At 49.2% G+C, this 26,056-nt stretch overlaps 1 protein-coding gene across 5 annotated transcripts in view; it reads right to left on the bottom strand.

The window, feature by feature from the left end:
- RXRG (retinoid X receptor gamma) overlaps positions 1-26,056 on the bottom strand; it is a 46,114-nt gene that overhangs the window by 1,899 nt on the left and 18,159 nt on the right. For 3 of the 5 annotated variants that reach the window (XM_063343863.1, XM_063343866.1, XM_063343864.1), the window contains 10 exons: positions 16,312-16,571; positions 12,966-13,110; positions 12,087-12,266; positions 8,241-8,401; positions 7,379-7,508; positions 6,635-6,767; positions 5,785-5,876; positions 5,452-5,557; positions 4,464-4,602; positions 3,980-4,106 (listed from right to left, as the gene is read on the bottom strand). In XM_063343863.1, coding sequence (XP_063199933.1) covers positions 4,011-4,106; positions 4,464-4,602; positions 5,452-5,557; positions 5,785-5,876; positions 6,635-6,767; positions 7,379-7,508; positions 8,241-8,401; positions 12,087-12,266; positions 12,966-13,110; positions 16,312-16,571 — 1,442 coding nt within the window. In that variant the 3' untranslated portion in view covers positions 3,980-4,010. Of the gene's footprint in view, positions 1-3,979; positions 4,107-4,183; positions 4,603-5,451; positions 5,558-5,784; positions 5,877-6,634; positions 6,768-7,378; positions 7,509-8,240; positions 8,402-12,086; positions 12,267-12,965; positions 13,111-16,311; positions 16,572-26,056 lie in introns of those variants that run through there. The other 2 variants (XM_063343865.1, XM_063343867.1) reach the window with 1 other exon arrangement.

Here is a 26,056-nt window from a genome sequence, read left to right as displayed (position 1 = left end):
GCCACTGGCCTTGCGTAGATACGTCCTTGTCCACTAACGCTGACAAACACCTGGGGATTCATCAGGGCTTATCTGTCTTGTATCACGCTTTCCACTACAATGTGCCTCACCATGAACTAAAAGCCATCATCCCCTGAAAGAGGGTACACACCCTGCTTCCCAGCCACCCTCTCTGACACCACCACCATCAGCAGCTTTGGGAGCCCCACGTGCCTCCTGATCCGTGCAATTCCTCCTCCTCTTCCTCTCTGTGCCCCCTGGTGCTCCAGGAGGTACCAACTCAGCACAGCCTCCCCAGCTTCCCACCTGGGCCTTAGACAGGACAGCAGAGAGCTGGGAGGGACGGAGAGGGCACGCGCAGAGAAACCAGGCAGCAGAGAGAGCATCTCCAGGGAGCTTGGGTGTGATGGTGAAGGCAGTGCAGGGCCCAGCCCAGACAAGAGGTCCTTGAAGAAAGGCCGGTGGTGGTGGCCTTTCTTCAGAGTCACGCCATGAGGATGTCAGTGTCTGAATGTCACCCAGGGTCTATAGGACTTGCCCTTGAATCACTAAATTCAGCAGGAACCCCAGAGCTGAACTGAATGCAAACCAGCTCAAACCTTTATGGCTTCGGATTTATATTTTTTTAATTCCCAATCCAGTACTGCTGTTGCTGAGCTTCAGTAGAAACTGCAGCAGCCACTACAGAAACCAAACCAAGACAAGGCAGGAAAACACGCTGTCTTGATTTCTGGGTAAGAAACAAATCCAGCTTAGCACAAGCAATGGAGTTTGTTTTTAAATGTTTTTAAATGTTTGGCTTGTACACTAAAACAAAGCTTGTCCATGGGAGGGGGTGGGTGGGAGGGGGCTGCTGCTGTCTCAGAAAGTTCATGAGATGTGACGCGTGGTGGGCAATGACACACCGCCTTGCACCAGTCATTCCCAGAGCCTGGCTTATTTATTTATTCCCAGAGCAAAGGAAAAAGCATCAGAGCTTAATCTGAGGGTATGAGGGTTCTCATGGGGAAACCAGTGACTTGCTCTCCAGAAAAAGTGGTGGCAAGACCCAGCAACTAGGATCAAATGTGGAAGAGCAAAATTCAGAGGAGCAGGAAGGGTAGGTAGCTGGACCCTGTTACGCTCTCTGCCTAAAAAGTGGATGATGTGCCTGGATTTTGAAGGCACCATCATGACAAATGTCTGCAAGGAAAAATGCCCACATTGGAAGGGACTTAAACTTTGGTATTTCTTGATTTTTGAGTTCTTTAGTGCTATTTTTGAATCCTTTGTGCTGCTGTAACCCCACACAAGATGGGTCTGAGTGTATGTGCAAGGATAGACGTTTTCTTTGGCTTATCCATGATGGCAATTTCTACTGTTTTATGAAAATCAGGTTTTTGCAGGGCTGCAGACTAGGTAAGCTCCAGCCACATCAAGCTGATGTTCTTCCGCAGCAATTCATCCTGAAGGAAATCCACACTGGTGAGTTAGTACTAACTGTTGTGAGGTTTGCTCCGTGGGGTGTCTGTAGAGAGTAGCCCCATGCTCTGCAAGGCCAGGGGCAGCACTGCTCATGGGCAGCATTTTGACACCATTGTACAGAGGCCCACACGAATGAGGAATGAGAGGGTTAGGACCAAGTTCAGGAGACTACATCAGACCTCAGTTGCTCATTGACTTCTTTCCTCTGCATAGGACAGCCATTTGCTAGTGAGATTTTCAGACGAGCAAGTGGTCTCTTATTCACAGAAGCCACACTCCTGTTTTATGGTCTGGCTGCCCTACCAGACACAGGGTTGGGGAGCATGTGGTGGGATGTGCGTTAAGCAGGTGATCAAGCACAAAAAATTTCCAAAAAACCCACAGTAATCATGTGGAGAAAGGGGAGAAGCCCTGCTCACAGAGTAACCTGGAGAACTCGTGGTCCAGAACCCAGAGACCATCTTTCCAGGGTCTCAAGGTAGACTACTAAGCATAAGGGTGTCCCACAAACAGCCAGCCTTGGTTATCATATCCCGCCCCAGTCTCAGTTATCGTATCCCTTCACTTCCAACTTCAAGAAGAGACTGTTCACGTTGCAGGCAATGGTCTGGATTTGCTTGCAGGTGGCTGACCAAGATCAGCATCAAGACAGTGGAGGTGGATTGCTCATGGGACTTCGCAAGCTCTGTTTGCACTGACTGCAGTGGGCACATGCAGAGCCATCTGGGCCAGGTGCTAGATCCCACTCTGCTGCCCAGTTTATTTTTTTTCTGTTACCCATGTGTTGAGCTGTTCTGCTGACATGGAGTACCAGGAACTCCGAATCCCTCATCAGGGACTCAAATTAAGCCACCAAGAGGCATCACATTATCTACATTAAAGCCCTATCAGAGAGCACTTTTGGATGTCTTGGCCAAATTAAACGCCAACCTTGCAGCTCCCACATAAACGCTCATGATCACAGCTGCAACAACTGTGTGCTGAGGAGAGACTGTGAGCTCCTGAAGGGGATGACTGGTGTGGAAGGATCCTGTCTTCCTCAGCTGTCTCAGCCCACTGTGCTGCAGCCAGCTCACCCCAGAGCCAAAGCACACCCTGAGTTACCACTGAGTGCTGCAGGGCTCTAAAATAGCACTGGGATGTGAGGACCCTCAGGTTTTCTTCTATATATTTCAACAAAAAGCATTAATGCCACTTGGCCTGTCTTCAGAAGGTGGCATCAACTTCTGCAGCCCTCCACTTGCTAGGCCTGCTAATGCCAACCACCAAACCTCAAAGCAGGGATGTCAAGAGAAACCCAGGGCTTTATAATCAGAAAAGAAACCCAATCCAGCTAGCTGGATACCAGCTCTTCGAAGGCCACAGATCTTGGAAGGGGAAGCCTGGAGCAGCCCAGGCTGGAGAGAACCTCTTGCTCTTTCTAACCAGCAGCGTGGGCTGGGTACCACCCCAGCACAGCCTGCATGCAGCGTCTCAAACTCTGGCAGAAGTTTTACAATGAGCAGGTTGAATAGCTTTGGTCTTTAAACACTTCCCTTTTAATGGAAAATTACCTTTTCAATTAAAAATAGTCTCTTAGTCAACCCTTTTCACCTCTTTTTAGATTCTCCCTGGCTGTGGGGGTGTTTTTTTACGACACTGGGAAAAAACCAAGAATATTACAGTTTCCATAATCGTGGATTTTTCTTTCTTTCTCATGCTTTTTTGATTCTCTTTTCCTCCTTTTCACAGTGAAATACTGGAGAACGAATCATATCCCCATGCGGGAGTTTTAACAAAATGCTTAATTTTTATCCTTCCTTCTTTCCTGTTGTCACTACTCCTTTCCCTCGAACTTCCCCTAGCAGCAGCATTGCAATCTGTCACGCGGACAGACGAAGCACGGCTGCATCTCACCGCACTGTCTGCTGAGAGGGTCAGAAGGGGCAGATCACTTAACACTACACCTGTTTTATGAATAATAATACAGCCAGTTTTGCTGGGTTCCTGGGAGGATGTTTTCCCACCAGGATAAACTCCATGTATTGAACAAATTCATGTCTTTAACTTGCTTGACTCTGGTTAGCTTGGTTGCGAGGGGAAGCTCCAGCAGTGCCATTTGAGCAGAGGAAAGACGTTCGAGGCAGGTTTTGTCAGAGTGTCTTGTGCTTTCTCTCTCTGCAAGTTTCACTTATGGAGGTACGAGATTATAAATTTGGGGTTGAAGAGCCTGTTTCCCTTGCAAATAATATGGAAGGAAAAAAAAAAAGCTTCAGCAGCTTCAGAAAAATGAAAGTTATCCATAGGTACACAGGTTTGGGTCACCCCAAAATACACCACCTGGATTAAAATTTTGGTCCTTCTTTCAGTGGCTGGACTAGCTCAGGAAAAAAAAAATGCTGACTTTTTAATGTACTTTTTCAATTACTTCAAAAATTCCAAGAATGTCTTTTTAAGACGGTAGAACAAAATGTTCCGGTTCAAAGCAACAAGTTTCTCCAGGTCTTTCCTTAGGAGGTGCAAGAAGCAACAATACCTGTTCTCTCTCAGGCAGAGGACTGTGCCCATCAGCACACGCAGTGATATCCTGAGTGATCTTCCTGCCCTGATTTGGGTTGCCCAAGAGTCTCAGGAACGTCCCTCAGCCCCATCCCAAGCCAGACCTGCGACAAAAGAGGACACTGTTCTATCAGGTCCAATCAGTGCCTCTCTCATGTATTATTTTATTTGTTTTGTTGGCTTTTATTGAGAGTGAAAAAATAATTTAAAGCAATTATCTGTACAGGGGGGCAAGGGACTGGTTAACTGGTCGGAGGATCTGTGACCCCCTACAGCCAGGCCAGGGAGGGTTAGAGGGGGTGATTTACAGCTGTACAAAAACACAACAATCCCACTGACGAGGAGCAGAGGGTGGAGGACATCTCTTGAGCTCTTGTAGGCCCAGAGCAGAGGGGCAGGAGGCTGTGCAGGGTCAGGGGGAACCAGGGTCTGCCCATAGTGGAACCAGACCCTCAAGTGACCTGCAGGGGTGTCTCCAGCATCTCCATGAGGAAGGTGTCGATGGGGGTGTCCCCAATCAGCTTGAAGAAGAAGAGGTGCTCCAGGCATTTCAGCCCGATGGACCGCAGCGCTGGCAGGCGCAGGAGGAGTTTGGCAAACCTGGAAGGAGGAGAGAAGAGTCAGAGGCATGCAGAACACACTGGCCACCCTCTCCCACGAGTTTCCAAGCCAGCACCAGGGCCACAGGAGAGCAGAGCCCGAATGCTCCCCCAAAAATGCCTTGGAGAGTCCTCTAGCTTAGATTCCCTTATGCTTTCAAAGCAGAGGAATAAGCGTTTTTCTCTTCATGTGTGGAGGGGAATATGTACCTTTTCAAAACAGAATTTAGCATTTTTAAAACTTCCATGAAGAAGAAAAAAAAATGTCTAGATTGCCTTCCCAGCCAAGACTTAAACTACTGACTTGCATCTCCATGGTGCCATTGAAATCCTTCTTGAGACAGCCTTCAAAAGTCCCTGGCCCCCTGAGAGGGTGCACAACCCCTCAGCAGTGCCTCTGCCAGCCACTGCCTTCTGTTTGGAGGCACAGCTGCGAGGAAGGGGGGGACAGCGGGCAGGCTGCCTCTCCCTCCCCACACCCTGCTCACAGCACTCCGCAGCCACATCCAGAGCCAAAAATAGCAGAAGATGCTGTGGGCGCATCACTTGGCTGGCGGTGATGAGGAGGGATCCTGCTGCCGGTGTTTCAAGAGCTTGGCCAGCAGAGGGTAGGATTGGATTGAAAAGCAAGAAAATGCTTCTTGCCAGGACCCTAAAGGCTCTGGCCCAGAGTTAGGGCACTGAGAGGACATGCCAGCCTGCAGGAGCTGGGCTGCTTCTGGCAATTTTGGCTGGTGTCCTGCCCTTCCTTTTCTTGGGGCTCCAGCCCAGGGCAGCCCCGTCACCCCTCCCTCAGTCTGCTCTTTCCAAGATGGGAATTGTGCTGCCTGCCACGCTTGGGGACACTCACCGCCCTGGCTGCTCAGGGTACTTCTGCTTTGTGTAGGCTTCCAGAGTGGCATAGACCTTCTCCCTCAGCGATTCCACTTCTGAGGGGCTGGACAAACCCTTGGCATCTGGACGAGGGAGAGAATACAGGTAGGGAAGAAATCACTGCAGAGGAGACCTTTCCACTACGTCCATGGGTGGGAGAGGACTCAAGCTCTCTTTAATCATGCACTCAGGGACTGGGATAAGTCTGTCTGCAGTCCTGACGCTCACTGCCACAGCACTCCCGCCTGTGACCTGCCATGGCCCTGAGGGCACGTGTGTCACCTGGGACTGCCCCAGGCCTCAGACTTACCTGGGTTGAACAGGACAATGGCTCGCAGGCACCCCAGCTCCGACTTATCCATCTGCATGTCTTTCATTTTGGACACCAGCTCTGTCAGAACCCTGCATGTGGGGGACATGGGAGGGCAGATGATCAGAGACAGGGATTGACACCAAGGCTGAGGGCAGAAAAGCATCCGTGACAGGCACTGGGAATGTCCCCAATTCCTCTCTGCAGGAAAAGGCAGCTTTGAGGGACAGCCATGCCACACACTGCTCTTCTACATGTGCATCAGTATTCATGGACCTGAGCATCAAATTCACTTCCAATCTTACTTTGCTCAGCCGATGCCCTCTGTGCTCTGTTTGGACTATGGAGAGCAATTTGCACTCAACTTGAGGAAAACCACATGGGTTTTTCCTCCCCATTTCACTGTGTGAAATATGGGCACCACCCTTACACATGCCAGTTGTGTAAGAGTGGTCACACAGTGACCAGGCAGGGAGCAGGCACGGCACGGACAGTACGCGTGCAGTCGTTATACGAGCAAGTTGGGGTTTAAGGCTTTGCCAGCTAAAGCTCTTGCTGATCAGTATTAGCTCTAGATCCAGTTATGGCAAACTCTTAGAGGGAAGGCAGAGAAGCATTCATCCCCCTGCACATCCAACCAAGGATCTGCTTCTGCAAATCCATTTCCAAGGCGCTTTCATCCCATTCTTGGTTTTTAAGCCAGTCAAGTGTCCCCTCCTCATTCTAAGCTAAACCCAAATCACCATGAGTTTGCTGTAGTTCTCACTAAGGACATGTTTTCTATTCAGAGGGGAAAGACAGAGCCAGCCTGGCTGCCGCTGCTAGAGGATGACAGAAACAGGCCACGTACCTGTCGAAGATGGAGCCCACACCAGCACTGTGAGCACTGCTGCGGTGCACGTGCAAGCCTGTGGCCAGAAGGATGCCGTCTTGCACCGAGACGGAGCGATGGGAGAAAGAGGCGATGAGCAGCTCATTCCAGCCTGCAAGAGGAGGTGTGCAGGACACAAGAGGTAGTTCAGCAAAAAAATACCAGTTCCACATGGAGCAGCACAGCTGGTTTCTCCCTGCTGGCTTCAGACTCAGCTCACAGGAGAGATGGGACCCCGGGTACCAACTGCACCCTTTCCAGCAGCAAGGAATGTGCAGAAAAATACTCAAAGTGCCAAAAAAAAAAAAAAAAGGGAGGGGGAGGAGGAGGGGGGCAAGATGCCGTTTTTTCCTCATTAAAAAAAAAAAACATATTCCTTGCATCAGCAACCCCTTTACATCATTTTGCACATCGCACCTAATGTGCCCCACACATAGCAAGTTCTGTAGTTATAAGAATTCCATTAACAAGACACGTTTATTCCCTCTCCCCCAGTCCTCCTAACATGTCTGTATGAAGAGGGTAACAAACCACAGATTCCACTGCCCCATCCACAGCCTCTGCCAACCGCTCAGCATGGCTCAGGATGGGTCGCTTGCCCTGTGACAGCAGGGATGAATCAGCTCAGGATTCACCATCCAGCCTGGCTGGCACGGCATGCAGCCCAGAGAAGGGACAGCGACACCAGGAATAGCCCCAGAGGCCACAGGTAGGAGACGTTACCTGCCCGGAGAAGAATGACTTGGTCCTCCAGAGTCAGGTCAGAGAAGTGGGGGATTCGCTTGGCCCACTCAACGAGTGTGAAAAGCTGCTTGTCAGCTGCATGACATATGTTGGTGACGGGGTCATTTGTCTAATTAAGAGTGATATCAAAAGGAAAAGAGCAGAGGAAAAGAGGAGAATTTGTTAATGTAAAATCTTTGGTAATTGCTGTCTGCACTGCACATGGTATCAGATTAAGTTAACGATACTCAGAGCCACAAGCAAAATGATCAGATTGCCAATAATCACTGCTGCTGTGCACTGTTGAAAAGAGGAGATATTAATTACTACTATCCCCTCTACAACCAGCCAAATCAGCTGGTTGCTAGACTTTTCTGTTTGCTTGCTGTTCTTTGCAAAGCAAGCCCTACACGGCAGGCTGCAGTCCTGCTTCCTGGAGCACATCTAAAAGCCATCAAGCAGCCTCTGAACAGCAGTTTTATCCAAAAGAGTAAAACCACGGCAGTAAACCTGCTGTGTCCAACTCCATTGCAGTCTTGGTCCCTGGGACAGACAAGCAGTGCCCAGAGCTGTGCAACTGTGGAAGCCAGCACAGGGTTCAGGCTCTCTGGCATCCACCTATTGCCATATCTACTCACTGAAACCAAAGGGAACTGGAAAAAAAATTGCTAGGAAAATAACGCATAGGCTGTTTTCCAGTTGTTATTCAGAGTAGCTTCAAAAGAACAATTGTTGGGGATTTTTAGGCACTACAAAGCAAAAAGCCCTTGCAACATGCCAGCCGTTCACATGGGGTTTGTCCTTTCAAATCACACCGTGAAGGCCCTCATCTCGAGCTGCATGTGATTTTAGTGCCCCTTACTGAGCTCTCTGTGTTCACGTCGCTGTACGCTTCCGTCTTGGGTTCGACTGCCAGCTCAGCTTCCAGGATCCTCTCCACAGGCATGTCCTCGCTGCCACTGCTTGTGGACTCGGCTTCATTCTCACTCCGCTCTCTGCTCCTCTGCCTCTCCTCCTGCACAGCTGCAGGACAGAAACACAGATCTTTACACCCACAGCAACACCTACCTGCTCACAGTGGGTCCCATTGCATCTGGGAGGAGGGATGAGAAACCCCCTCAGGAGGGGGAGAACAGAAAATAAATGGCTATTTCAGATGTATATCCATTCAAATGGCTATCCCCACCACCCCCCAATAACTTTGGGGTTGCTGTAGAACAGTAGGCTCCAAATTTGATATAAAGTTGCTCTTTCCAAGGTATGAATCTCCAGAATAGAGGCAAGAGGAACTGATACCTCCAGGTGGCAGCCTGGACTCAGCTGTCACTAGATGCTGGAGGAAGCAGGAGGGACCCAGCACCCAGACACTGAGGTTTGCTGTCCTTACAGCGTGCCTCAAACAGTCCCGTGGCAGCCAGAGCATCCAGCAGCAGGGCTAGATGGTCCCTCACCCCCAGCTGGATCCACACATGCTGCTTGCTTCATTCCTGAGCAATCACTTACCCAGCCTGGCCCAGTCCTGGTATCACCTCTCCCCTGACCACCTCTAAGCAGTTCTAAGCACCTCAGATGCCCCTCTTTTACCACCTCTGTACATTTTCCAAAATATCTACTGACTTAATCACTGAAATTCTCTCCAGATCTGTTATTAACTCCCAGGGCTGCTGGGTGTGTGGAGGACAAGTCCGTGTAGGACACGAGTACACAGTATGCTAAGCCTTGTGCTCAAGAGAAGTCCTGGGTGCGCATTTTTGTTGGAGAAATTCCAAAGGGAAATAAGAAAATCCTGCTAAAACAAAACAAAACCGACAAACAAGCCAAAAGACCTGACCAGTAGGTGTCAATATCATTGTTTAGCTCATTGCTGGAGAGAAACGTCCCAAAACTACAGACCTGCCAGCATCGCTCCCCTGTGTGAGCATAGAATCATAGAATCACCCAGGTTGGAAGGGACCTTTCAGACCATCAAGTCCAACCATCAGCCTAACTCTGACAAAAACCACCACTAAACCATGTCTCTAAGCACTGCGTCTGCCCGGCTTTTAAATACCTCCAGGGATGGTGCCTCAACCACTTCCCTGGGCAGCCTGTTCCAATGTTTAATAACCCTTTCGGTGTAAAATTTTTTCCTAATATCCAGTCTAAACCTCCCCTGGCGCAACTTGAGGCTATTCCCTCTTGTCCTATCACTTGTTACTTGGGAGAAGAGACTGACCCCCACCTCTCTACACCCTCCTTTCAGGGAGTTGTACAGAGTGATAATGTCTCCCCCTCAGCCTCCTTTTCTCTAGGCTAAAAAACAGCCTACAGCAGCAAGCAGGGGCCCAAAGTGCCCCGTAGCCCCTAAGGGACAGGTATGCAGCTGGCCTGGTCCCACAGAACAGCCTGTCCCAAGCTGTAGGCATTTATACACCTGAAATGAAAGCTTCAGTGGGGGGGGAAGGTGGCTGCAAAGTTGGCCCCCGCCCCACAGACGTGAGTGCTTCGCTATCCAACAGGTTAATGGCTCCCCCACCTGTTAGTTAAGCACCAGGCAGTCAGTATCCAGAGGAGGGGGAAAACCACCAAGGCCAAGGGATAAAGGCACCTTTAAGAGGAGAGGGGATCTGCCTAAGCACCAGGGGACACCAAGGAAGGGGCCAGCTCAGCAAGCCCACAGCTCACAACAAGCCTGCGGGAGGAACTTGATCCCCATTTTCTCAAACAGGTAAGTGCTGCTGGAAGAAGGGTGTGACAAGCTTGTAGGTCAGATACTTGCACCAGGAGATTTCTTTCCCACTTGTCTTTACAGCACTGCTGTTCGCCATGGTGTCAGGAAATGAGCCCTTGCCTTACCCTGCCTTATGTTAGGGTGCTTTCAGGGGAAGGGCCAAACCACAGGAGGTTCCTCAGCACCGAGACTCAGGACCACTTTGCAGTGCTCGGCACTTCCCTGCATTTCTGCCAGCTGGGAGGATGTGCTTCCCAGCACTGCCCAGCTGCTGGGGAACTGGCAGCACCCAAGGAGATGGGCCAGCAGAGCATCCAGGCTGGCACTGGCGAGGGATGGCAACATAGGACGCACATATGTGCCAGACAGATGGGGGAAGAATTTGTCCTCTTTAGGGTAGTGGACAGGAAGAAGCCAGGGAAGTGTTTCTGAAGTCATCAAAAATCTTAGTGGAAGAGTGAGCATGCAAAGGAAATACCAGTCCCATGCCTCAGCCCCCAAACTCATCCAGGATTCCTTGTTCAAGCTGCAATCTGTCCCCATTTTCTGCAGCTCCCAGAAAGCCCCTGTGATTATTGCAGCCAAACCCCTGTAGGATCCACCAGGATCCTGGGGTTTAAATTTTCAGGCTCTGCAAAGGGAAAGTTGTGTTGACACCCTGGTCCTCTGAACCACTTTGCACCCAGCTGGAAGGGAAAGCTGTGCCTGGGATTAGGTTTTTGATTCAAGCCTGGCATTTGACAGGCCCCTGCGGTCCTGAGCGGTTGAGGAAACACAGCATTGATGATGGTACAGGGAATGGGATGAGGCTCAGCCTGTGCCCAGCGTTACAGCTTCCCCCCCAGGCTCTGCCCTGCACTGTCTGACCTCCTGCACAGGGAGCAACTGGCACGCTCCGCAGAGGGACAGTGTGGCCACCAAAAGGGACAGCTACACTGCCTGCTGGCATTCAACCCTGCAGGCGCAACAGTTATTTTATCTTGGGGGGAAAAAAGCAGTTTAAAAGCTGTGCTACTTGTCACTACCTGACCTTGCATCTGTCAGTATAATTTGGGAGACAATACAGCTCGACAGCCCTTGCTCTACCAAGGGAGCAGTTAGCTGCAGGGGGCAGAGGCAGACAGATAAACACCCATGCCGCTGGGCTTTTCTTTGCCTGCAGCAGAGATTCACTCAGTGGTGGCTTTTACAAAGATCTTCGCACTCTCTGGAGCTGCGTGGGAGGAGAGAAAGGGCTGCGGGACGCACAGCAGACATGTGTCACTCTCAGCAGCTCTTTGGAGGCTTCCTCCAAGTCAGTGCAAAATCCCTTAAGTCCAATTGCCTCAGGTTGGATCCTTGCACCAGATCAACACTTGGTGGTTTGTACCGGAAACACGGTCCTTTGGGGATTGCTCCACTCCCATATGTGGAGCATGGGAGAGGCTGCATGAACCGTTTCCATACAGCTCTCTCCTGCAGCACAAAGCCACCACAGGATGGGAGCTATACCAAAGGTGAGGTTAAGAGTGGAAATGACAAAGAACTATAGAATAAAAAATAGAAAGAAATCATCCACCCTCATCTTTCAGTGCAAGAATTAGGTGACAAATGAAGCCAGGAAGCTGCAAACAAAAAAGGAGGTTTCTATTCACACAGGAGACAAGCAGGCTGCAGGACTCCTCACTGTTGGGTGCTGCCCACAGCAAAGGCTTACAGGGGTACAAGGGGTCCAGGCCATTAAGGGCCACTAACTAAACGCATGCTTGGGTCAAAATTTGTTAACAGGTTCAATAGTCACCAGTATGTGTGTTTAGATGGGATGTGAAAAAAATTACAGTGCAATAGCTTCCCCATCATCCTCATTTCCTTTACGAAATGAGGTCAAAAATGCCCTGAAGCTGTCAGCGTGAGTTTTTACAATGCTCTAGCCTTGGAGGGCCACCAAGAGCCAGATTCGCCCTAATGAATGTAAGGAAAATTTCTAAAAGCTCATTCCTTCCACCAGCCCACACGTACCTTCCCTCTTCATCCCCATTGCGAGGCACTTCTGATAGCGGCAGTACTGACAGCGGTTGCGTTGGCGCTTGTCTATGAGGCAGTCCTTGTTGTCTCGGCAGGTATAGATCAGGTCCTTCCGGATTGTCCTCTTAAAGAAGCCTTTGCAGCCCTCACAGCTGTACACCCCATAGTGCTTCCCTAGGGAGGCAAGGGCAGGCCATCAGTGGGCAGGCAGGCATCTGCCCTTCCCTATGGCATAGAAAAAGCTCAAACCAACCCCAAAGGTGAAAAAAATGGCTGCAGGGTATCACCTTAGCAGGCTGGACTTGGCTCTAGTAGCTCTTAGCAGGAATAGTGACCAGCAGCAGTCAAACTATAAGACCGCTGCTTTCCTGTGATAAGGAGGGACTGCAAGGATATGGAAGGGGAAGGATATGGAGCCCCATCTTAGGTGCAGTGCAAGTGCAGAATAGGTAGCAAATGGGGTGCACTGATATGGAGCAGGGGGTGCAAGGCACAGCCAGGCTGCAGGTCTCTGGAGTAGGAGAGAAAAATCTAGGCACAGGCAAAGGCCAGCTAACACAAAGCACAGGTAAATAAGACAACAGTGATTTTGATATATTTACCTTTGATAAACAGGGACAAAATGTAAAGTGAGATTATACACATAAGGGAGATGCGCATGGCTTTTAGGTTTGCTCTCTTTTGGGCATAGGGCAACTAATCTGCAAAACAGACAGCCTCCCCCTTGGGTGAGCCAGACCCAGCTATGAATCCCGCAGTGCCAGTATGGCCCCAGCGAGCCTCCGCAGCGTTCACTCCTGCGTGAGCTTTGCTTCAGAGCGTCAGGGGAGTTTTCATTGCGCAAAGCTTTCCCTAAGAAAGAAAACCTCCTACCCGAGGACCTGTCCCCACAGATGGCACAGATGTGTTTGGCTAAGGATCCTGGGCTTGTAGATGGATAATTCATGTTCCCGATCCCTGGGAGACCTGGCAAAGGCTTGATGTCCTCTGAGCTGCTGACATTGTTCAGGATGTTGAGCTGCAGAAGCAGAAGCCACAAGACAGGTTAGAGGGTCGAGACTCATACACCTCAATGAAACCAACCCCAAACTGAGCTGACCCCTCCCTTGCTGCCCCTGCTGGGCTCGTCCCACAAGCTTATCCCCAGCCACTCCATGGGGCTGCCATGGGCAGACAGACATCCTCTGGTGAATCCAGCTGGAGGGGTTTAAGCAGATGCCTGATACCAGATATTGCCTCTCACCCTGCCCTGATGCTGTAACCAAAGCCAGGACTAAGCAAAGCTGGAAAAGGGCAGGCGGCAACCCTCAGCTGCTCAGTTACAGCCTCCAAGCGACAGCGCTGGTGGGATCCTGCCTGCTTCATTACAGGATGCTGATCACTGGCTGCTTGTGGCCTCGAATGCTAACAGCTTAGTAAGGAAGGAGCCAGGCGATTTGTTGCAATTAAACCTGCACTGCTGCATGGCCGGAAAAAGCTATAATGATGTGTGTTTTCTTTTTTATTTTTTTTTAAGTAAGCGCTAAGTGGGTTAGCTTCCCTGACTTGTGATATGCAAATCTGCATAAATGCATGAAAACATCTTGGTCACTCCCTGGGACTCAGGTTCCCAAACACTATCACAGGCTGGAGAACAGAGCAGATTCGGTGATGCCAGATTAAAAAAAAAATAAAAAAAATAAGGGAGAGCAGGCTGAGCATCTAAAGTCAGCTGCAGCGAGATGCAGGCGAACAGCCCAGAGCCCCCAGCTGAGATCCCCAGGAGCTGCTCACGGCTGCTGCAAGTTAAAGGTTACAAACCGACATCGATTAGAGACCCAAGCCTGATGTTGCCGAGGGCTTCGTTTTATTGATATTTGTCTTTTGAGCTGTTGTTGGCAGGGCAGTGAGGATTAAGGGCCTTTGAGCACATCTTGTCAAAAATTGTCTAGGCAGAGTAACATCTCTCCAAAACCACCATCAAGTCATCTTTCCCATTGCCATGCTTTGAGGACTGGGGATGGTTTCTTCATCACTGAGCTTGTTTTTAACAGCTGCCGCAATTTATCAGCTAAATTTTGACTTCCCAGCAAGAGGGCAGAAGTAGGGACAGAAAACAAGGCTTTGGGTGAAAAATCCAGCTACAGCCTTCATTACAGTCTCCATAATAGCTGAGCCACTCGACTTCATGCATGTTGTTGTTTCAGTCATGTTGTTGCAAGTTCTCCGTTTGCTCCGAGAAACTGCCCATTTCCCATGAAAAAGTATAATAATTTCCACAGGGAATTTCAGCAAAGAACAAGAAGGGTTCATCCCTTTGGGATTTTTGCAAGTGTCATTAGAAAAACAAAAAGATGAAGCCTGTTTTCATCTTCTCTCAGCCCTGTCCCTTCATTCTGAAAGCTTCAACAGGCTGATGACATTGAAAATACAAATTATCCAGCAAAAGTTACCACGTTAGGAGCCAGCTTGTTTTGCTGCACTGGAAAATAAAAGTGATAGGAAAAAATTACCCAGAGGCTCGCTCTCCCCAGTGGAGACTCAGCCTGGGTACTGGGCAGCTGTAAATCCTTAATGCTTCAAAATCCAAACTTGGTCCAAGGAAGAGAGAAATCAACCCCTTCCTCCACACAAGTGTCCAGCCACTTTTTTTACCCTGGAAACTTCTTCTTGGCAAGATGCTGAGCCAGGAGGAACCTTTTATGGTTTAAAATGTTACTCAGAGCTCAGGTACCACTTTTTCTCTCTGGCTGCACTTTGAGACAATAACAGGGAGAGAGGGTGTATATGGAGAGAGAAATGGGGGAGTTTTAGCCATCAGTGTCTTCGGAGCTTGACTTCTGCAGGTTAAGTGCAACCATGGATGATAACTGGAACAACTGCTTGAACCCAAATCCATTAGCGGCCTCCCTGCCGAATCCCCAAGGCCCAGCTGTCTCCTTGCATTAGAGGCAACACAAATGAAACCCGTTCCTCGGAGCTGGGAACTTGGCGCGGTGCCTGGATTGGGGAAACCACTTCCCGGAGCCTTCCCAGCCCCAAAGCAAAGGTTTCCATGCAGCCAATGCTGCCGCCAGCTCCACCACCACCAATTACCTGCCTGGGATGCCACAGGCACAAATATTGTCGGGTCAATGGGGAACAGTTGGGTGGTGCCAGGGGAAGAAGGATGCCCAGTACACCTGCAGCAGACAGCCCAGACCCATGCAGGAGTTGAGGTTGTTGGTGAAAGGTAAGCCAAACCTGACAAATCCTTCAAGACCTCTCCAAGGGCCTCCCTACACCATCCTCTCCCAGCCTTGGTGGCAGGCACTGGGAAGAGCTTCAGATAGACTGTGGAGACTGGGCAGCAGAGTCTGGGGCTCAGAGACAATCTCCTTGCTGCCTCTTCAGCAGGAGCCATGAGGCTCTTGAGCACTCCCTACCTTCAGGTCCCACTAATAAAACACAAAGTCTTGTTAATAAAAGGCAGAATTTCTACTTAAATCTGCACTCCCAGAGTGTTTCACCACATGACCAAAATCCCACACTGCCACCTTGGTCCCAGCCATGCTGGAGGAGGTGCCTGGCTCTTGGGGCAGCGCGTCCCTGTCCCTAGCCTACAGAGCCACCCCAGGAGGCTCCCAGCCCATCCATGGCTCTGGGGAGGCACTGACCCCAAGCCCTGGGCATCCTCCCTGTCTGAAGGGGAAACCTCAGCACCTGAGTGAGCTCAGGCAGTAAGGACAGGAGCGCTTCATTTTTCTTCAGGCAAAGTTTATATGCAACACAGTATGTGGCTGGCATTTAGCAGTAACATTTGTCTCTCTCTAGAAAGTCTGTCTCCTTTCCAAATAATGAAACAAAGCAGGTATCTTTTTACAGGAGGAAGGGGAATGCTTCACATGCTGCAGCCCTCAGCTATCCCGATTATTTCCATGTACAGTAATTATACACACTGCAATAGATGCAGCGGAGGGGAACTGGATCACACCCATGGTGAGAACAGACCTGGGAATTAGCTCTCTGCCCTTACTGTGAAGGGATTTTGAAATATATACAGGTGTCTTCTCTGTGCCTGTGCCATGGTGATTTATGTAGAAAGATTCACATGCTGGAAATTGTTCTTTACAGATGACCTCCCTAAGTGGCCAAAACACACCAGATTCTAACAGCCAACCCACTCCCTCAAGTGTTTGAGCTGTACCCCAGTCTCTGAGCACCGCGAGTGGTAGCAAAGCAAGTGTGCACGTTAACCTACCTGCGGACTGGTGTGTGTCACAAAATTCATGCCCGGGGCTGAGGAGAGAGCGACGGGGTGTGAGCCGATGGAGGACGCGATGACTCTGTACGGTGAGCCCAGCGCGTTCACTGGAGACCCGATCGCGTTCATGGGGGATGGCAGCGCCCGGGAGGCGTTTGCAGGGGCCTCGAGGTAGTTGTGGTGCCCGTCCACTGAATTTCCCGTGGAAAGGCTTGACGATGGGCTCATAGATGTGGAGCTGGCATGAACAGGGGAATCTACAGGGAAAAGCACAAAGATTACATACACTGTGAGCGAGGTTGGCTGTACAACGATCAGCTGCCCGGCCTTGGTTGTGTCAGCTTAGATGCTGGCCAAGGCTCAAAGCCAACCAGCAAACATGCCTTATGCTATAAAGGGAAAGAGCAAAACATTGGTTATGGTATGGGAAATAGAGTTACACACAGCAACAAAACATATCATGAAGCTAATACTTAATAATCAAATGTTCCTTCACTGCTTCAGTGTCTCGGCTGACTTGGAAGAAGACACCACTGCCTGCCTGCCTCAGGCTGGTTTGTCTCTTGAAGTGTTCCCGGAGATCCCATTTCTTTTGTCCAAGCTGGCTCTAGAGTCAGCACACATCTGAAACCATGAAATCCCCACCAACCAGGCTGGAAACCCTAAAATGCTCCCCATGTCTTATAAGCACGTTTGCTCCCTGCAATGGCTCAGGCATCGTGCTCAGCAGGCTCCTCTTTCTCTTCCCATGGCTCAGCTCTTCCCTTTCCCGCTCCCTTACCTTCCCCACCATGCTATTTCACACGTTCCTCCAGCTCTCGAAACTTGATGCCAGCGTCTTCAGGAGGAGCTAGAGGAACACAGGACAGAAACTGCCCACGACATGCAAGCAACACAGATGACAGGACAAGGCACCCACAAAATATTTTGTCCACTACTTTTCCTCACTTAGTACGAGGTCGAGCAGAAACTGCGGCCACGCAGACATGCCCAGGCAGACAATCTCACAGTCACAAGGGAAGGGAGTTTCCTCCTTCCACAATAAAGGGCTCCAGCGCACATTGCCAAACTGAGCCTCACAGTAGCCCCATGAGATCATTCTGGCCCTGAACCCCGCCGGGGAAGATGTGGCATAGAAAAGCAATATAACCTTGATCGTTGCCACTTCAGGGCAGCCTCTGAGGCCGAACACCTCACCCAAGGCCTAACACTGCCTTCTGTAACGTCAGTCTCAAATATTCAGAGAGAATCTGGGCATGAAATGCCCACTAGTCCTGAACGGTTATGTATCTAACTGTATTTTAAGGATTTATATGACCTTTTCTCCCTCCCCTAGAATTCACCAACCCCAGTTAGCATTAGCTGTTGTTAACATTTCAATGAACTGTTGTTTCCTCTGTTGGCTTTTCAGCACAGGAGACCATTCCCTGCAGTAGCAATGCAAAGATGTTGTCTGGGAAGGTCACACAGTTGGTTTTCCATGGCTGGCACAGAGGATTCTTGTTCCCATTGCATTTGCAAGTAAGGCAGCGCTTTGGTGTTTTGTTTGTTTGGAGTTGTTTTTTTATCCTCCTTTTAACATTATTGCAAAGTTATTTACGTGACAGTGTTTGTTATTTTACCTGAAGTAACAATCAAATCTGATTCAAAGGGAAGATGCACAATAAAGACGGGAAAAGGTCAGCTTGCTGAATAACATTAAAGACATTTGTCAGAGTCAAGGAGGACTCGATCTGCTGTTATCAACCCACTTCAGACTTAATTCTGCAGAGGGAGGGGGAGAAAAGGTCTTTGTCAATTCTTGCTTTGGCTTTTTGGATCAATTCTCCCAGTGGGAAAGCGATGTGCAGCAAGAGGAAGCCGGCTCAATGACAGCAGTAGAAGCCTTGGAGGCAGCGAGGCGGTCTGGAGGCAGAGCCAGGCCTCCCACTTGCTGCTGAAGAGAGTCACCCATGTCCCCCTGCCACCATCATGGAGGCACGCAGCCTGTTTTCTGTTAGTAGACAGCAAAATCCCTACCTTGTAACGGCTTCCAAGTGCAAAAACCGTTCACCCTAGAGACAGCTGCCAGAAGAGCCTTTAGCAGTGGGCAGAAGATGTGTTGTTTGCCCGGCCCCCACCTTACCAAAGCATTGAGCTCACAGAAGCACCTCGGTTGTTTTCTGGGACTTAAAAGGAGCATCCAGACTTGTGCCATTATCGGCTTCAAAGAAAAGCAAGTGCATTTTTTATCACCTGCGAGTAGTCTGGTACCATAGCATGCAGTTCTCTCCAGCATCTGTAGCACAAACTTATAAAGAAATTGGTTTTATGCCTCTTTAAACAACTAGATAAACAACATTGCCTTTGAGAATTCTTCAGCTTGGAAAATAAGCCACTGAAGGGGAGACTGGGCAGAAATCTATCACATCAGCACAGCTAAGGAGAAGAATAATTCTTCATCCTTTTCCATTAATACAGAAAAGGGCATATTTTGAAAGTATCATGAAGAAGATTTAAACCAACAAGAAAAGACTTCCGGGAGAGTTATTTAACTGTCTGCACTTACGCAACACCTTACAGAAACACTGTCACCACTGTTTCTCCACTAGAAAGGCTCCAGGTTTCATGGAGCCAGAGCAAGGCTTTCACCCAAGGAGACTGCTTGCCATGACAAGCCCCATGGTGTGCTTGTGTTCAAGGGCTACGGCCAGGGGAATCTCCTAGTCCCCAGGATGGGATCAAAGGTTGAAGCCATGAAGCCTGGAGGGCTTGTGCCTCCTCTCTTACCCAGCAATGGGACACCAAAGAGGACACATGAACGCATGAAGGAGTGTTTGCTGGTAGAGATGGACAGACAAATGAGAAAAGCTACAGGAGAGCACATGGGTGTAAAGCCAGGCTCTACCAGAGCCTGATGACACAAAACAGAGTTAATAAGGTTGCTCCCAAGGTGCTTGACCACGCTGTCCTGCCAGGTCTGGGACAAACCTATTGGTCAAAAAACCCCAAAACCAAAACACACCCAATCAATTTTAACTTTCTTTTTACCAATGAACAATTTCATCCATTTGTTATAAACTGTAATACAAACCCTACTTTAAAAAGGAGAAAAGGAAAAAAAAACAAATAAGTAAATCAATGCAAACCACTCCTGCAAGGTGGTCCAAACTTTGACTTCCAGGCCTTTCCTTGGATAACTCTGCCAAGCCAGTCCCTGAGGGAGCAGAAGTGCAACCCCCACACCTGTGGAAATACTCCCCTCAGCTTCTCATTTTCAGACAGGAGCGCTCCAAGAGGTGTATAAGATGCAAGTGCTACCAGGTTATCAGCTTGTGCGAGGGACGATTTGCACAGCTGGCAGAAGGTGTGCAGGAAGGGCCATGCCAAGGCATCCTTGACAACGGAGTTACTTATTCCCTGAGTTGAGTACCCTCAAAGTTGTTTCAGTCCAAAGGAGCCAGACTGGCTCAGACAGTGCAAACAGCAGAGATTGCAAGTCCAATTCATTTTGGTAGAAAACAGTACCATGTATCTCCTAACACAAAGCAACCAGAAAGGCTTTGGGTTTGCAGGGATGGCGTGGTTTTTCTCCCACAATTTGGGGGGACAAACAGAAACATCAGCATGGCAGCAGAGCTGGACCAGCAAGGAGCTGCTCTGTGGTGGAGAAGCAGCTCTGGGACAGAGCAGGGGGGGGACTGGGGAGACGGGACTCAGTCCTGCGTGCCAGCCGTGGCCAGCCGCCCCCGCCTCTCCAGCGGCATTCAGCACAGGTGACATTTACACAGACCAAAGCGGGCCCGGAGTCTGTCTGTCAGGTAATGCGAGGTGACAAGCGATGCCGGGGATTCAGCTGGCTGCGAGGGGGCCCCGCAGAGCGGAGGGCTGCCCTGTGTCGGGAGGCGAGGGCTCCGCAGCTGGCACAGCCCCTGCCCATGGGCACCAAATGCAGCTCCCAGACTGGCCAGGTCCCCCACCTTTGCTGGGGAAGATTGGCCGAGACCCTGCATCAAGCACAGGGCTTGCTACTGCTCGTAACCACATTCTCCAGATTCAAGACCAGCTTATTTCTGATCCACAAATGGGGCTGTTCATGTCTTTCTCCCCTATCTCCCCCCTTGCCATTAATGCTTGGACAGGTAGGTTCAGGGAAGCCTCATATCGTATTTATTTCTCTCCTGGAGATGCAGGGGAAGAGAGAACAGGAGGGAACTACCTTGTGTGGATTCTCTGATGTCTCCACTGCGAACATGCAGTGCCCAGAGAACCCAGCGCCTCAAATCAACCCTCCATGAGCTCTCTTGTACAGACAGGCACACACATTAGCCTTCTCTTTATAGGAAGCAAAGTTTAAAAAGAAATTTGCTTCCATGTGCTTTTCTGTTTCAAACTGCCTCTGCAAATGCATCACATCACTTGCTGCAAAGAGCAGCGGTGGGTTGGAAGCGTGCAGAAAGACACAACATCCATCCTGTTGCTTTAGCATTCAGAATAAGGATCACATCTAATGTCAGCATAAACAACTCTGCTGACAATAGAAAAAATAATGAGGGAAGACCCTAAGAACCACTCTGTTCTCTGCCTTTTAAAAACAGTGCCCTTGACGACATCGACAACATTCACCCCCCAGCCACTGAAGCTGAGCAAGGACACAAAGCTTTGATACTCCACTTCCATCTGTGTTTCACCTTCATCTTCACAAAAATCCTAGTTCAAAGTGGGAAACTTGCATGAACAGCCTCACAAAATCAGGAATAGATGAACACCATCTACCTCCCAGTAGAAGCGTAGGTGTCCGATAGATGTACCTGCAGAGCATAGAGCTCCAGGTCCAACATACCGAAGCTAAACAGCCAGGTCTGGGCTAACACAGCTCAACTGGTCCAGGACCAACACTAGCTCAATAAAGCCAGCCTGGATACCTCTGTCAGCGCTTCACAGGTAAAGTCGGGCATGGAAGCAAAGACAAGCTGCAAGAGAGCACAGGGCCAAAAATGCCTCGGCCAAGGCAGTGGGAAGAGAAGCGTCCAGCCTGCAACCGATAAAGGTGTCTTGACTTTCAACCAAATACTGGCAGGAAACACCAGTCTCAGCAATTCTGTTTGAGCAGAAAGCGGAATGAGAACGCACAGGCACCAGAAACAACCAGGTCCTACATACACTGTCTATTTAACCAACATGGGTTACAAGTTGGTTTTGGTTAAAGCTCTAACACCTAGCAAAGCCTTGAGAGGAAAGGTATCAGTGTTAAACACCGGGGTCTTTCTTCAACTAAGGCCTAAAGCAATCCGGCCTCCTGAGACCTGCAGATCCCTGGCAAGCCTAGAGGTGATGATACTTTCAACCTCCATGGTTTTCTTTTAAACATCAGAGAGAATCAAAAGCTGGAACAAACTCTTCAAATAATGAAAAACACGCTTGTGCCTCTCAGGCTTCAGATATAGACAGAAAGGGTTCATTCCATTGGCATGAACAATTAAAGGAGCAAATCACCCTGCCTGACACATGACTAGCAAAACTTCGCAGATACTTCAACCTCCACAGATCAGAGAGCACCAAGAAGTGGGAAGAGACACACAGAGAAGGGATGATTTCAGCTGAGGAGCACGAGTGTGCGTGGGAAGTACAGCTTGGCAGGCAGCTCGTCCTTGGGGATGACCTTCAAGGGGAAATACCTGTGAGAAACACTCCTGAAACTGGATGCAGTTATGTAGGAGGGAACCCATGTTAACTGGAATCAAAGTTTTGCTGATATGACTGCAGAAGTAGTTTTTGTTTAATACACGGAAACTAAACTGAAAAACTATTCCCTTTCTGGTGATATTTTTAACTGTCCAAGAAGATCTCCACAGGCAGTACAGATCGCCATGCTAATATCCTACAGAAAGGTTATTATTTTTGCCTTGCTTTTAAGGTCCAGTAACCTTTGTGCTTCCATCTTTCCACTCAACTTTGAGTCAATAAATAATGCAGCCTTCCCCTGACAGCTAACGTCAGAGGAACAAAAATTTTTGGAGGTGTGCTGGCACAAATGTGAACAGGGGCTTTTGCAACAGGGATCTGCACAGGAGGAGACCAACAAGCAGGAGAAAGTTTCCCCTCAGCTCTCCAGGACGTGGAAAGAGCTTCTTCTCTCAGGTAATGCTCCTGCACCATCCTTGCAAACAGGGGCCATCCAAAACCATGGCCCACAAGCAGCAGTGGGCTGGAAGCACATGAGACGTTCACCTGCCCTGGTGCTGGCTCAGCATCAGATGCTATTTTGAGGTCCTCGTCTGATTTGACTGAAATTGGACAGTGGGTCAATAGCTTAATATGTCCAAGGACTTTTGGAAAAGACACACCTGCAGCGTAACCACATATTCTTTTCCCCAGGAAGACAAGCTAAGGAGGAGGGAAGAAAGGAGCACAATCCACAGAAGCTACACAGGCTTTGCCATGACTTTAACAGGAACCATGCATAACAGGGTAACTCTGTGACTATGGTGATCTTGCCAACCAGCAACTCTTTTGCAATTGCTTGTCAGATAATTAAAATAAGGACTGCAAGGCAAAGTTACTCACCCTAACAATGTATCACATCCCTCTGGTGACCCCAGTAAGACACAAGAGTTGGATAAGGTGACCCCAGTAACACACAAGAGTTGGATAAAGTTTCTCATCTCTAAAGAAATAAAAATTGCTAAATTTGAGGCCTGAAGGGTTTTTCATGATTGTCTGACCAGATTTTCCACCTGCCAAGTGGGATCTCCAGCACAGCATCCATCAGGAAAAAAAAAAAAACAACACATGTACAAACTCCTACAGTGGTCTTTAAACTCCTGGAGAGGCAACAGGTCCCCATCAGAAAGGATCTAACCGGCTGCAGGGTCTATGTCTGCCTCAGGCAGTTGAAGGCATGTGTCTCCTGCTTTAAAAAAAAAATAAAATAAAAAAAGAAGTCTGCATTTCCCTAGCTGCAGGACCTTCCCAGTCACTCTATTTTCTCATATTTCTGCTGTGCCAAAGAGCCCTCTTCCGTCTTCAAGTAGTGACACCCAGGGAAAAAGCATGCTGCAGGTCACAAAACCTGCGACCATCACAGATGGAAATGGTGCCAGGCAGCAGCCCCACTCCAGGCACAACTGGGGTTTTCCTCTCCCTATCCCCCAAACGACCTGGCCTAACCCTGCTTTGCTTGGGAGAGCTGACAAGATTGCAGCCGGAGGTGGTGTGGCCACAGGCCAAGTTACATGAGTACTAATAAAAGAGACTTTGTGGAGGAGCCAAGTTAGTTCTTGTCCCCAACCAACTGTGCCAGAGAGTGCTCAGAGAGAGACGACAGCCAGCACAGCATCTTTCCTTGCCCTGGGATCTGGGCTCCGGGTGAAATGCATCCTTCTGGAGAATAAAACCACATTTTGAAACCCTTTCATTGCTCCTATAGCCCAGGCCGTGAAGGCAAATCCATTTGCCTTAGCATACATCTCCTGCTTTAGATGTGTAAGGGTGACTCATCTGAACACTTTTTCCCTGCTACTCTGCAAACTCATCAAGAACACTTTAGAGCCTGTCCTTTCCTCATTGCAAATGATGTGCTTATTACCAATTTGTGTGTGTACATTCTCAAATTCGATGGTGTTATTCAGACATTTAAGGCCAAAGTGACGGTCACACACCATCAAAAATGCGTACCTTATTTCTAAGCTGAACACAGATAAAATTAAGTTAAAGCATAAGCAACAGTTACTTGAATGCAAAAAAGAAAGCAAACTTTTTTGCTTTTTGCTGTTATGCTCAACGTGAAGCCCAAAATGTCAGAGCAAAAGGAAATCTAAATCCAGTAAGAGCTAGACGTGCTGAACAGGAGCAGCCGCATCACCTTAACTCTGCCCTCCAGCAACACAATGCAAGAACAATGAATGCAACAAGCTGACAGTCTAGTGTGGACACTGCCCTTTTCCACCATCCTGATGTCCCCCTTCATGGTGACAGCACAAACTGGACAAGGAACAGTTTCGTAGCTATTTTTAAAGGAGAGGGAGCAGCAAAGACAATGAACATATTGTGGACCTGCCAGAGATGCAGGTTGCTGGCATGGGCTTTGTGGTGAGGATCCCACAGCAGTAGGAATCTGACACACCACGCCACCACTGATGGTCACTGTGATTCCCCCTGCTTCATCCCTCTCAAAGTGTCCTCTCACATAGCCCACGGGCCCTAAAGTTGTCTGGCCAGAGCACCAATTGCCTTCTCAAACAGCCAGAAATCCCTCTCTGGAGACCAAACAATGCAGGGAGAGGCAGCCCCCACACCACCTGCAAGCCCCCAGGCCCCTCAAGCTGTCTTAGGAGCATGGAAGCCCTCCAGCTTTAAGGGTAGTGTAGATGTGAGCAGTGACCTGCAGTTCTATAGCATCCAGGGTGCATAGGACAGGCCACAGCGACTGTTTTAAAGCAGCCAACACATAACTTGGCCAATGCTTTTGCATCTCTGTCAGCAGTCCACCTGCAGAAAACTCTTCTGTTTTCCTAAACCAGGTTAGAAGCAGGTTAGAAGCAGGGCCTCCAGAGAGGATCCTGGAGGCATTTATCCACCCTGAAGGGCTGGGAACAACCTGCCTAGTTTTCCAGAGACACTAACACCAGTTAAATACATTTTTAAATTAAAGTTAAAGTCACAGCGTCTTGAACAGTTGGTGGGATGCAGAATAGTGCCTTTGCCTTTATTGGTGGAGCAGAATTACCTCTGCTTCTACTACCAATTTCCTCTCCTAGAAATGTCCCAAAGGCTCTGCTGAGTGCTGCGACCTCTGTCTCTATAGGGATCTGTGCCTAGTTCCTATGAAGATTAGTTTGAATGTCACTTCTCTTTCACTTCCTTGCGAATTTGTAATACTAAACAAATTAAACACAAATAACACTTCTATTGTTTCACTCTTATTGCAGCAATAGGAGAAAGTTTGGCTGATTCCTTAAAAACACCAGTGAGCAATAGACTCTTCCAACAAGTCATCTCTTTTCTGCAGAAACTGCCTAAAAAAAGGTATTTTGGAAAGTCAAGCGCTTATGAAACTTGAGGACGACTTGATGTAATACCAATGACTTTTCTGGAGTTGGAGAGTTACCAGAGGTGAGCATCTGGTGCAAGAGGGAGGGAGAAAAAATGAAATATATATATGCACACATAGTGGGAACACCCCATGTGCAATCCAATGTCTGCACAAACCTCTTCTCTAGTAGAGAAATAACAGATTGATGTATACAGCCCAGGGGCCTCCAGGGAGGATCCCGGAGGCATTTATCCACCCTGAAGGGCTGGGAACAACCTGACTAGTTTTCCAGAGACGCTAAGACTTTGCATGTCCACAAGTGACAACGCACTGTAACTTCCCTGGAGCAGCATCAATATTTTGCCAGCAGCCAATATGTGGGTGCTCCCAGCCCCTTGCAGCCAAGCGCTCCAACCTGCCTGCTCCCCTACACCTCCTCAGCCCATTCCCCTTACACGTCCCCCACGCTAGAGCAAGAATAACAACTTCAGATAAAAATAACGAGAGCACCCCAGTAATTGCAAAGCCCTTTTTTCCCCCCCCAAGAGCGGTTCTGGTTTCTGCAACTGGGGCTGGCTCACGGCTGGTGTGCGCGGGGGTATTGAGGCTCATAGCCGTGCAGACACAGCCCTTCGCAGACCGTTGTCTCGCTGTGCAGCCTCATTTGGCTAATCTGACACAGCTTCACGCGATTATGGAGGTATCTGTGTCACAAGGGCAGGAGACAGC

This window comes from Chroicocephalus ridibundus, chromosome 8, assembly GCF_963924245.1.
Source record: "Chroicocephalus ridibundus chromosome 8, bChrRid1.1, whole genome shotgun sequence".
NCBI classification, from domain to species: Eukaryota; Metazoa; Chordata; class Aves; order Charadriiformes; family Laridae; genus Chroicocephalus; species Chroicocephalus ridibundus.
The sequence above is the reverse complement of the archived record's forward strand: the minus strand, read 5'-3'. Positions and strand labels throughout refer to the sequence as shown.